This window comes from Ovis aries, chromosome 15, assembly GCF_016772045.2.
Source record: "Ovis aries strain OAR_USU_Benz2616 breed Rambouillet chromosome 15, ARS-UI_Ramb_v3.0, whole genome shotgun sequence".
Taxonomy (NCBI): Eukaryota; Metazoa; Chordata; class Mammalia; order Artiodactyla; family Bovidae; genus Ovis; species Ovis aries.
Window position 1 is genome coordinate 15710381 of NC_056068.1, and position 12925 is coordinate 15723305.

Genomic DNA, 12925 nt, shown 5'->3' on the forward strand with positions numbered 1-12925 from the left:
TTGAATAAGCATTGGATTTTGTCAAATACTTTTTACACATCTATTAATGTAATCATATGATTTTTCTCTTTTATTCTGTTAACATGAAGAATTACATAGGTTAATTTTTTTAATATTACAGGAAGCTGAATTCCTGGGATAAACCCTGTTTGGTCATTTTTCTTTATAAAATATTTTATTTATATATATTTACATGTGAATTTTACTGAATATGTTTTTTTATAATTTGATTTGCCCACAGTTGGTTGAGAAGTTTTGCATCAAGTGTTTATGAGGGATATTGGGTTTTAGTGTTAAAGGTAATGCTGGCCTCACATATGAATTAGAAAAAAAAAATTCTTTTTCTTCTGTTTGCAGAAAAGTTTGTGTTAAGATTGGTGTGGTTTCTTCCTTAAATGATTGTTAAAGCTTACTAGTCAGACTGTCTAGGCTTAGCATTTTCTTTGTGGGATGCTTAAAGTGCAAATTTAATTCTATTAAAATCTGTATTAAATGTTTTCTCTTTATTCTTGAGTTATGGTAATTTAGATTTGCAAGGAATTTGTTTATGTCATCTAAATTGTTGAATTTACGTCCCCTCCTTTCATTCCTGATTTTAGCTATTTCTATTTCCTCTTTGTTTCCTTGGTCAGTGTAGTTTTAGGTTTATCAATTTTATTAATGATTTTTTTCAAAAATTGATTTTTCTATTTGTGTACATTCTGTTATTTCCACTGTCTTTTTATTTCCATTTCTTTCTTATTATATATTTTGTATTTAATTTTCTTTTCTTTTTCTAACTTCCTTAAGTGGGTACATAGGTCTTTCATTCTAAACCTTTTTTGTTTTCTAATTGAGTATTTTTTTTTTTTTGTGCTAGAACCATTTTAATATAATTATACATATCTGCCAAATCAGGAAGAAAGGTTTATGCATATATAACTTTTCCAGTTAACATCTGCAAGCATAAACAACGATGATCTCAGCTTATAAATTCATCAGGGTCAGAGCAATTGACCAATGTCTCTTTACTGCTAGGTTTACCAACAGTAAATTACATGATGAATTAGTGTCCTTTTGTTTCTCTTCTCTTACTCTCCTTGTCCAGAGACATTTTGTTGTAAAGTTTCAGTGCAGCTCACCTCCAGTCAAAGGTAATCTTTTTAGATAAGTACTCAGTTGCTCTGAATTTATTTATAATTATAACCTATTTAATCACAGAAGAACCCCTGCAGAGGTGGAGTTCAAGGTTGCATACAATAACAGGAGATCACAGTTTTGAAGTCTAGCACAGATTAAAAACCACAGATGTACCATTTATATAAGACACACACTGATTGTCTCTTAAACTACATATTGACTCCTTATGAACATTATTTTTTTAAATAAAGTAGTGCATCTAGGACAATCAGTCGCACAATTCACACAGCCCTGAAAAGTTTTTCAGTGCCAACTACCAGTTGGTCATGAAACGTGAGTGAGCTTGAGACACTGTCCATTCCTAGGATTCAACCAAGGATTGGCTAAAACATTGGAATACCTCTGCTTAAGAAGGCTATGTCCTTCCCTCCTTCCCCTCACAATTTAGTTCTGCTCATTTATTTTTGGTGGTATTTGGTTGCACATGGCTAGAATGCTTTCGATCACTTTGTGAATCAGGAAAACCAATGATCTAAAACTATAACAGGATCTTAAGTATTAAGTAGATTGGTTTGTCCATTTCAGGTAGCTGGTTGGTAGGCCTCTCTAAGGCCTTTCATTTTCCTTCTATGCCTCCCAGGACATTGATCAGAAGATGAGTCTGAACATCATACCATCTAACTCTTTTAACCAATGCCTGGCTAAAACTGGAATGTCCAGCCCAGTATACTTAAAAATCACCCACAAAAAGAGGTTCTACAGGTCTTCACAAAACCTGGAATTTCCACGAAGATGTCTGATCTTTATAATCCAAGCAGTCAGCATTGAAGTTAAGCTTCCAGGAGGCAGTTTGGTCCTTATAATCCAAGCAATCAGTGGTTGAGTTAAAACCCAAACTTGAAGCTCCATATCCCTGGGTGGAAAGAGAAGCTGGGGACTGATTGAGATGGCTGGTGACTGCATTGGTACCCATGGGACTGAGTGTGGTCCCTGGTCCAGGAAGCTGGTGATGCATAGGGGTCAAATAAGATCCACAGTCCATGCCCCCAAAGTAGGAAGTTGAGCCAGCATATCCTTGACTATAACCTGAAGCCTGAGTATAGGTCATGGGATAGGACCTCTGCATGCAGGAAGAGGAGGTGGACAGGGGATCTGACAGTGGGGAGATGGAAGCTGGGCTCCAGATAGACACAGGAGCACTGCTGCTGGAAATGGCTGGGACTGAGGTGCTAGAGGGGGGAGTGAATTGGCCACTTGTTCCACTCTCTGAACTCACTTCCCGGGCAGGAGATGTCTTCTTTTTGGCAGGTCTCACTTTGTTTTGACCTCCGTTCTGCTGTTGCTGCTGCTGTTGGCGGCACTTAGCTCTTCGATTCTTAAACCATACCTGTACCCTGGACTCAGGCAAGTTGATTTTCAGCGCCACCTCCTCCCGCATGAAGATGTCTGGGTATCGGGTCTTAGCAAACAATGCTTCCAGCACATCTAGCTGCGCTCGGGTGAACGTCGTCCTTTCCCGCCGCTGTTTCCGAGGGGTGGCCGGGTAGCCCACCGAGGGGTGCAGCAAGTCCATGCCCGAAGTGGTCAGACTCAGCCCATTGACGGCATAAGGCGGTTGCTTAAGATAAGACATCATGCTAAGGTTGTTTGGAGGCGCAAAGTCGGCCCAAATCCGGGGGACCCAGCCGGAAGGTCTCGCTTCGCCCGGGTTGGACAGATTCAGAGTCCTTGGTGGGTGGGTTTGGAGTGGTGGAACTTACAGCCACATGGGGGGTTAGAGGAAAAAAATCAAATTATCCTTCAAAATTCCAAATAGCCAGCTATCAAAGTAGACTTGAGGAGGGCTTCTCTAGCGATTTTTATTTTTAATAACAGTGGAGGCTGAGTTGGAGCTGAGGTCGGTTCCGCTCTCCCTAATTGAGTATTTATAATCTAGATTTTTCTCCTAGCACTGTTTGATCTCCATGTAACTGATTTTGATGTTATATTTTCATTGTCATCCTTTTCAAAATATTTTCTAATTAACTTTGTTATTTTTTAAACTTACAGACTGTATATGAGTTTTAAAGTTTTCTAGTAATTTGTGGATTTAACCCATTTCACTTTTTGTTTCTGGCTTCAAATTTAATTCAGTTGTTGTCATAAAACATACTATGTATAATTTAGTTTTTTAAAAAAATTATGAGGCTGAGTTTATGGCTTAGCCTGTGCTCTATCTTGGTTAAAATTTCTTGTGTAATTGAAATGTATGTATATTCAGGTGTTGTTGATAGTTGTAGTGTTCTGTGAATGTCAACTTGGGAGAAAGTTTATTCACAGTGTAAAGTCTCTGTGTTGTGAATTTGTCTTTTTCTTCTTCGGGTTTTGTCAGTTTTACCTCATGTATTTTGAAGTCTTGTTAGGTAAATACACATTTAGGATAGTTATATCTTGTTGATGAATTGATGATTGTAATATCATGAAATGTTCCTCTTTATTTCTGGTAATATTCTTAAGGCCTACTTTTGTCTCATGTTAATAAAGCCTTTTTAGTTTTGTTACTATTTTTGCTTTCATGGTGTATCTTTTTAAAAAATTTTTTAGTTTTAATGTATCTTTATTTTACATTTAAAGTGTATTTCTTGTGGACAGTCTATATTTAAGGCTTGCCTTTTTATTTAGCGGATCAATTTCTTCCTTTTAAATTAGAGAATTTTCTCCACTGTCTAATATGATAGCCACATTGAGTTTTAAATTTTTAATCAATTTATTGAAGTTACAAGGTTGAAAGATCATTTCTTTAGTCTCACTAGCCAGATTTTTTTGTGTTCATAGACACATATGGCTAGATTAAGGTAAGGTAAGGTAAGGTGAAGTCACTCAGTTGTGTCCGACTCTTTGCGACTCCACATCTGTAGCCTACCAGGCTCTTCCGTCCATGGGATTTTCCAGGCAAGAGTACTGGAGTGGGTTGCCATTTCCTTCGCCAGAGGATCTTCCCAACCCAGGGATCGAACCCAGGTCTCCTGCATTATAGGCAGATGCTTTCCCGTCTGAGCCACCAGGGAAGTCTCTATGGCTAGATTAGTGGCTACCATATTGGGTGGTTTAGATATAGAAAGATCCTATTAGATAGTGCTGAGATTATTTATGTTTAATATAATTATAGATATGTTTGAGTTTCTCTTCTTGCCAGTCCCTTTTCTATTTGTCCCATTTGTTTTTTATTCCTTTTTCTCTTAGCTTCATTTCCTTAGTTGTTTTTTTTAGCATTCTTATTTATTTATTTTTACACATTCCATGGAATTCTGCAGATCAGAATACTAGAGTGGGTAACCGTTCCCTTCTCCAGGGGACCTTCCCAGCCCAGAGACTGAACCCGTATCTCCTGCCTTGCAGGTGGATTCTTTACCAGCTGAGCCATGAGGGGTTTTTTTCAGTTGTTTTTTTTTTTTCCTGGGCTTTTTTCCCAGTCTGTTTTAATTCTAGTTTTGTGGTTTCTCTGCTGATCTGGCGGTTTGTGAGCTCTGGAGATCTCTCTGCTTATGTGTGTGTGCTCAGTTGTATCTCACTCTTTGCAGCTCCATGGACTGTAGTTCATCAGGCTTCTCTGTCTGTGGAATTTTCCAGGTATGAATACTGGAGCAGGTTGCCATTTCCTGCCTCAGGGGATCTTCCCGACCTAGAGATCGAACCTGCATCTCCTGCATCTCCTGCATTGGCAGATGGATTCTTTACCATTGTTCTGCCGGAAATAGCATAATTGTTCCTTACATGGTAGTTATTCTAATAATTGTTTCTTACATGGTAGTTATTCTTTGTGTATCCTTGTGGACTTACATTGTAAACATGTTTGGTTTGTTTTTGAGTTAAAGGCTACAGGGGTCTCATATAGTTTTCTGGAACTCTTTCTCTGTGTAGGTTCCTTTTCATGGATACTCTGTCTCAGTCATCATGAAGTTAAAATTCTATTTCTTTTAACTCAGTGAGATTGTCATACTGTGCTTGAATTACCTCTCCTTGTGCCTTTGTCTAGAAAGTGCCAGCAGGCAAGAACCGGTAGAGTGTAACTGTAACATTGACTTGTTTCTCTTTTCTCAGTGATCATAGTCCTGCACAACTGAGAGTCAATGTCTAGAAACAGTTGTTTCTTATATTTTCTACTTTTATTTTCATTTCTGTATATCTCTAATCTGATGTGGCATTTATTTTTTCATGACCAATGCAGAAGTCCTCAAGTACCTTGAGAAATATACATATTTATATATATATACACACACATTACATGTAAAGCCTATATTTTACATATATAAATTTTATGAATTTTATGTGCGTATATAACATATATATAAATACGTATATTTTCACAGGTGGTGCTTTTCTGTCTTGGTTCTGTCTTTAGGTTTTGACTGTTAGATGGGAAGAGGAGTGTGGTTAATTATGATGGCTACACATAAGAAGAGTCCTGGGACCTCTCTTAGGTCAAGAGTCACATTGATAGTTTATAATTCTTCAAGGTAAGACGGAGGATTGAAATTAATATCAGCAAGAGAGCTTAGGTCATGGTGTTGGGGGAGGGGAAGGTAAATCATGCTGAAGTGGTGAGGTGAGTGAATAAGAGTGGAAATTAGCAACAAAATCAATACAGATGAGAAGGAGGCAGGAGAGCTATACCGAATGGTCCGCGTGTCCTTGTGTAAAGGAGTGAGACCGCCAGCTGTGCCACATAGGCTTCCTTCATGCAGCGCCTGATACCGAACGCTTGGATGCAGGCGGCCGCCTGAAGTCTCTGCCTTGAGTTGTTGGAAGAGTCAGTTCAGCTAATTTTAATGCACATTTATTGAATGCTGGCTTTTTTTGCCAGATACTTTCATATACGTGGGGAATATAAGTATATAGAGTTTGAACTTTTGGGGAACTCATTAATTAATTAAGTAGACACATACTTTCAGTATGTAATGTCATGATGCCGTGGCATTTCAGGGTATTAGGGAAGAAGGATTTTATATGCAGGTTTATTGAGGAAATGATGCTGGAGTTGAGATGTAAAGGATGAGTGAGAATCAGCTTTGCACATAGAAGTGTGTGTGCACAAGGAGTTGTGAGAGCAAAGGCATGGAAGTAAGAAAGAACATGGTATAAAAGTGTGTGCGTGTATGTTTGTGTATGTATGTATGTGAATTTAACTATAAGGAACTTAACAGTGTTAGATTCAGTTCAGTTCAGTCTCTCAGTCGTGTCCGACTCTTTGTGACCTCATGAGTCACAGCACGCCAGGCCTCCCTGTCCATCACCAACTCCCGGAGTTCACCCAAACCAGTGTCCATCGAGTCGGTGATGCCATCCAGCCATCTCATCCTCTGTCGTCCCTTCTCCTCCTGCCCCCAATCCCTCCCAGCATCAGGGTCTTTTCCAGTGAGTCAGCTCTTTACATGAGGTGGCCAAAGTATTGGAGTTTCAGCTTCAGCATCAGTCCTTCCAGTGAACACCCAGGACTGATCTTTAGGATGGATTGGTTGGATCTCCTTGCAGTCCAAGGGACTCTCAAGAGTCTTCTCCAACACCACAGTTCAAAAGCATCAATTCTTCAGAGACCAGCTTTCTTCACAGTCCAACTCTCACATCCATACATGACCACTGGAAAAACCATAGCTTTGACTAGATGGACGTTTGTTGGCAAAGTAATGTCTCTGCTTTTGAATATGCTATCTAGGTTGGTCATAACTTTCCTTCCAAGGAGTAAGTGTCTTTAAATTTCATGGCTGCAGTCACCATCTGCAGTGATTTTGGAGCCCCCCAAAATAAAGTCTGACACTGTTTCCACTGTTTCCCCATCTATTTTCCATGAAGTGGTGGGACCGGATGCCATGATCTTCGTTTTCTGAATGTTGAGCTTTAAGCCAGCTTTTTCACTCTCCTCTTTCACTTTCATCAAGAGGCGTTTTAGTTCTTCCTCACTTTCTGCCATAAGGGTGGTGTCATCTGCATATCTGAGGTTATTGATATTTCTCCTGGCAGTCGCGATTCCAGCTTGTGCTTCTTTCAGTCCAGCATTTCTCATGATATACTCTGCATATAAGTTAAATCAGCAGGGTGACAATATACAGCCTTGATGTACTCCTTTTCCTATTTGGAATCAGTCTGTTGTTCCATGTCCAGTTCTAACTGTTGCTTCCTGACCTGCATACAGGTTTCTCAAGAGGCAGGTCAGGGGTCTGGTATTCCCATCTCCTTCAGAATTTTCCACAGTTTATTGTGATCCACACAGTCAAAGGCTTTGGCATAGTCAATAAAGCAGAAATAGATGTTTTTCTGGAACTCTCTTGCTTTTTCAGTGATCCAGCGGATGTTGGCAATTTGATCTCTGGTTCCTCTGCCTTATATAAAACAGAATAGATGAAACTGTAGTGGCTGATAGGATTTGATAAACCATGAAGTTTGATTTATGCAATAGTAAATGTATCGTCAAATTAGATTCATTTGTATTATTAGAGAACTTCAGAATAGCCGTTGGTTAATATAAAATATATAGAATGTAAAAGTAGTTAACTTTTCTTTCATGTAAAGGAAATCAGGTAGACAACTTAATGGTGGTGTGGCCTTCTGGGACAAGGCTTCTAGTTTTGTCACGCTGTTCTCTTTAAAAAGTGCTTCTTACATTACATAACAGTAGAGACAATGCCCTCTTTTTCTTAACTTCCAGAATGTCCTACACGATACTTTCATTTCCATCTTATTGGAGACTTGATTAAGCCTTCACTTTCCTGGAAGGGAGGCATGTTGCATCTTTAAATAAAACTGAATTCTATTGGTCAGAAAGAAGAGGAGTAAAAGTAATCTTTATGACAGGTAGTCAGAGAAGAGTAGTACTGTGACCAGATGTGCCCTTTACATTACTCTAAGTGTATTTAGAGTGGGAGTTGGAGAATGAAAGGGAGCAGGAAAGACAGGGGTTATGGAGACTAATTTGGTTTTTCCAGATGAAAAATAAGCAGATCTGATCTAGGGCTGTTACTTTAAGGATGGGGAGGAAGGAGTATATATTAGTTGGAACTATTGGTTGTAGGTAACAGAAACCAAATTTAAATTGATTTCAGGTCACTTCAGTTGCTCATTTGTGTCCGACTCTTTACGACCCCATTGACTGCAGCGCACCAGGCTTCCCTGTCAATCACCAACTCCTGGAGTTTGCTCAAACTCATGTCCATCAAATCCATGATGCCATCCAGCCATCTCATCCTCTGTCATCCCCTTCTCCTCCTGCCTTCAATCTTGCTCAGCATCAGTGTCTTTTCCAGTGAGTCAGTTCTTTGCATCAGGTGGCCAAAGTATTGGAGCTTCAACATCAGTCCTTCTAATGGTTATTCAGGACTGATTTTCTTTAGGATGTGCTGGTTGGATCTTCTTGCTGTCCACGGGACTCTTAAGAGTCCCAACACCACTGCTCAAAAGCGTCAAGTCTTTAGCGTTCGGCTTTCTTTATAGTCCAACTCTCACATCCATACATAACTACTGGAAAAACCATAGCTTTGACTAGATGGACCTTTGTTGGTAATGTCTCTGCTTTTGAATATGCTAAGTTGGTCATAACTTTTCTTCCAAGGAGCAAGTGTCTTTTAATTTCATGGCTTCAGTCACCATCTGCAGTGATTTTGGAATCCCCCAAAATAAAGTCTGTCACTGTTTCCATTTTTTCCCATGTATTTTCCATGAAGTGATGGGACCAGATGCCATGATCTTAGTTTTTTGAATGTTGGGTTTTAAGCTAACTTTTTCACTCTCCTCTTTCAGTTTTGTCACTATTGAAGTACCAGAGTCTCATAGGACATATAGCAGTGCAGCTGGGTTTTAGGAAATACCTGGACTTAGAGTCACAGATGCTTTTATGATTCTTCTTGCTATCTTCCTTTTCTTTCCCTCTTAGTTCTGTTTTTGTTTTTCTTGATACTGATAAATTTTTGCTGAATTCTATGCCTCATGGTAGAAATGGTCTCTGCCAGTGTTTTTCCAGTTTTCCTTAGTTACAGAGTAAACCATTTAAGATTTCTGGAGAGTGACTAAGATCGAAGTCAGTTGGTTTAGGTAACAACCTCTCAAACAGTCAGCTCTGGCCAGGGATGGAGGTGGATCCCATGATAGTCATTTGATGTTCACTGTATGGTATAGTTTGGAAATCTTTTGGAAATACAGTAGTAGGTTTAGATGGTAGGGGCAAGATGATCGTGAAACTTCTGACTCGGGGAAGTGGGTGGGTAGTGATGCTTAATTCAAATATATCGGAAGAGGCACAAGTATTGTAGAAGTATATGCTGGGTTTACTGTTTTGTTCTTATTGAGTTCAGCATGGCATTTAAATATTGTAGGCAGTTGTTTAAATCATTGAAACTTTGGGTATATAAATTAGAAAGATGTCAGCATAATTGGTGGTAGTTTAAGCCATGAGAATGCATTTAATTCCCCGAGAGGAATATTTAGAGATTGAAAAGTATAATGGGCAAAGACTGGAAACCCAAATAAGGTTGGTATTTTAGGGATGAGAAAAAAATGAAAGGGTGCAACTGCACAGTTTTTATATGAAAGTATGTAAATTTGAGAATTTTACTTATATGCTAAATATTCTTAGAGCTCTGAAGATGAGTGGGTTGAGGCTGTTCCCTCCCAGACTCCTGGCAAGGAAAAGGCCTGGAAGATTAAAGATGAAAAGTTAGAAAAAGAAGATAATCAGATTATTCAGGTAAGCCTCCTGATTTTAAACAAGTGTAAACTTACAAGAGTAGGTGAATGTTAAAGTGAAAGATCAGTGTAATTTCTTCAGTAGAAAAATTAGACTTTGTAAACAATATAACTTATACAACTAATTTAGCAATAATGCAATCTGCTGAGCTTTTGAACTTCGTTTCTTCTCCTGTGGGAAAGTTAGTATTTATCCCTATTCTAGTCTCTCAGGGTTTTCTGCTTCTGATTGTTGATAGGGAAGTGGTACTTCTCCCCTTATGTACTTGAAGCTTTGTACTGTTACATCTATCTGACCTTTCTATAGTTAGTGGAGTTCAAGTCACAGTTTTTCCCTTTACTGCATGCCAAAATTTTATTAGCAATGCTCTTAGTTGGGTAGTTTACACGTTTGGGGTTGTAGTTCATATGCCAAAGAAGAGTCTTATTTTTATTTTGTTAGCAATGGTGAAGAAAGAAAGGTGGGAAGAACTAATGTCTGAGTACCTGTTCTGTATCAGGCATTGAGCTGGGTGCCTTAAGTCAGTTTCATGTTAACTCCTTACAGCGTTCCTGAAATGTAGGTGTTTTTACCCATTTTTACAGGGGAGAGAATAAAGCTTACAGAGACTAAGAAACTTGCTAAGAAATTATATAGCCATGTGGCTTTAATCCAGATTTGAATGCCCCCAGGATCTCTAAAATTTATTACTAAATGTTTAGTGTTGTTCTAATCAATTTAGATTGAAGTGACTTCTTTTTCTTAACAGAGGGATGAATGGATGACTGTTGATTTTATGTCTGTTAAAACTGTGTCATCGTGGTCACTCAAAGCTGAAAAGGAAGCTGCAAGGAAAACACAGCAAGAGAAAACCCAGGCACTTGAACAGGTAAGAGAATATTTAAAATACTTTACCTTTCTAATTTGCCTTTAAGTGATACACATGTATATAAATGCAGTTTTACTTGTAAGATATTATTTTTTTGTGGTATTTAATAAAACCAGTGGGAACAACTATGAAATGTGATATAAGTTCTTAAAACATTTTTTTTTTGCCAGAAATAAGTATAAATGTATGTTGTATTTGTAAATCTAGGGCATATATGGCTGAGTATAGAATTTGGTTTACAGCTTTGATTTATAAGGGTTTAGGGCTTGAACCATTTTATATGTGTGGTCTGAAAATCTTTAAAGTGAGAATTTAAAGTATTCTTGAGTTAGTAGTCCCTTGAAGTGATTGGCAAAAGTAACTATCGGTCCTTCCTAGGGGATGACACTGTCAACTTAGGCGTCACATGTCTCTCAGAAACAAGTTCTATGGCATTGAAGGTCATAATTTTTTGAAGGCATTGAAGGCATTTTTTTTAAACTAAAATCATAAAATACGTGACAATGTAATGATGGTCCGTAGATGAGATTCACTTGAAACAATAAACAACAGATGAATGGATAAGGAAGTTGTGGTACATATACACAGTGGAATATTCAGTTCAGTTCTGTCGCTCAGTTGTGTCAGACTCTTTGCGACCCCATGAATTGCAGCATACCAGGCCTCCCTGTCCATCACCAACTCCCGGAGTTCACTCAGACTCACGTCCACTGGGTCGGTGATGCCATCCAGCCATCTCATCCTCTGTCGTCCCCTTCTCCTGCCCCCAATCCCTCCCAGCATCAGAGACTTTTCCAATGAGTCAACTCTTCGCATGAGGTGGCCAAAGTACTGGAGTTTCAGCTTTAGCATCATTCCTTCCAAAGAACGCCCAGGGCTGATCTCCTTCAGAATGGACTGGTTGGATCTCCTTGCAGTCCAAGGGACTCTCAAGAGTCTTCTCCAACACCACGATTCAAAAGCATCAATTCTTTGCTCTCAGCTTTCTTCACAGTCCAACTCTCACATCCATACATGACCACTGGAAAAACCATAGCCTTGACTAGACAAACCTTTGAACTCAGCTATAAAAAGGAGCACATCTGAGTCAGTTCTAATGAGGTGGATGAACCTGGAGCCTGTTACACAGAGTGAAATAAGTCAGAAAGAGAAAGACATATACTGTATATTAATGCATGTATGTGGAATTTAGAAGACAGTACCGATGATCCTCCATGCAGGGCAGCAAAGGAGACACAGATTTTGGACTCAGTGGCAGCAGGCGAGGTGGGATGATGTGAGAGAACAGCACTGAAACATGTATAGTACCATATGTAAAATAGATGACCAGTGCAAGTTCAATGCACGAAGCAGCACACTCAAAGCCAGTGGTGCTCTGGGACAACCCAGAGGGATGGGGTAGGGAGGGAGGTGGGAGGGGGGTTCAGGCTGCGGGGAGACGCATGTATACCTGTGGTTGATTCATGTTGATGTATGACAGAAACCATCACAATATTGTAAAGTAATTATCCTCCAATTAAAATAAACACATTGATTTTTTAGAAAAGAAATAAATATCTATACCAATAAAAAAACAGCAACAGAATCAGACCCATATCTGATCTAAAACCTTTTATCTTTTGAAATATTGATGGCTTTATATAGTAACAGTAGGAATAGGAAATATGAATGTGGGATAAAAAGTTAATAACGTGGATTTGAGACAGAGCCAGTATGAACTTGTAGAAATGACAAATATGAGAGTTGAAATTAGAAAACTTGTAAATGGTCAGACAACAGACAATACAGCTGAAGACAGTATTAGCTAACAGGAACAAGAAAATAGTCTTTAAGAATTTATCTTGAGAGCTACTGTATAGCACATGGAACTCTGCTCAGTGTTGTATGATAGCCTGGGTGGGAGGGGAGTTTGGGCGAGAATGGATACATGTGTATGTATGGCTGGGTCCCTTCGATGTTCACCTGAAACTGTCACAACATTGTTTTTAAATTGGCTATACCCTAATACAAAATAAAAAGTTTTAAAAAAGAATTTACCTTGAATGCCGCATAGAGGCACAAATAAGTGAAAATAAGTGATCATGAAGTCCTATGATCAATTTTTTTGTTTTGTTTTTTTCCCCCTCAGTTCCATTTTAATTTTGAAAATGTTGGTGTGATAAACTGTACTGGCTTTATAATTAAGGAGCTGCCCATTTGCAACTTTGGGGCCAGGAATTTTTGGA

General features: G+C 38.8%; 2 protein-coding genes across 3 annotated transcripts in view; one reads left to right on the plus strand and one right to left on the minus strand.

Moving 5' to 3' along the window:
• The window catches only part of CWF19L2 (CWF19 like cell cycle control factor 2), a 156959-nt gene that overhangs the window by 12000 nt on the left and 132034 nt on the right, over positions 1-12925 (plus strand). For both annotated transcript variants that reach the window (XM_012095379.4, XM_060399260.1), the window contains exons 4-5: positions 9722-9832; positions 10581-10700. In XM_012095379.4, the coding sequence (XP_011950769.2) occupies positions 9722-9832; positions 10581-10700 (231 nt within the window). The remainder of the gene's footprint in view (positions 1-9721; positions 9833-10580; positions 10701-12925) is intronic.
• Positions 840-3034, minus strand: LOC114118382 (homeobox protein OTX2). Its single transcript, XM_027979163.3, has one exon. It carries the CDS (start codon positions 2753-2755, stop codon positions 1886-1888), a length of 870 nt encoding a protein of 289 aa, XP_027834964.1. The 5' UTR covers positions 2756-3034; the 3' UTR covers positions 840-1885.

What these genes read in the sequence shown, in the direction of transcription:
- LOC114118382 (XM_027979163.3), bottom strand. Translation starts at nt 2,755, where the DNA reads ATGATGTCTTATCTTAAGCAACCGCCTTATGCCGTCAATGGGCTGAGT.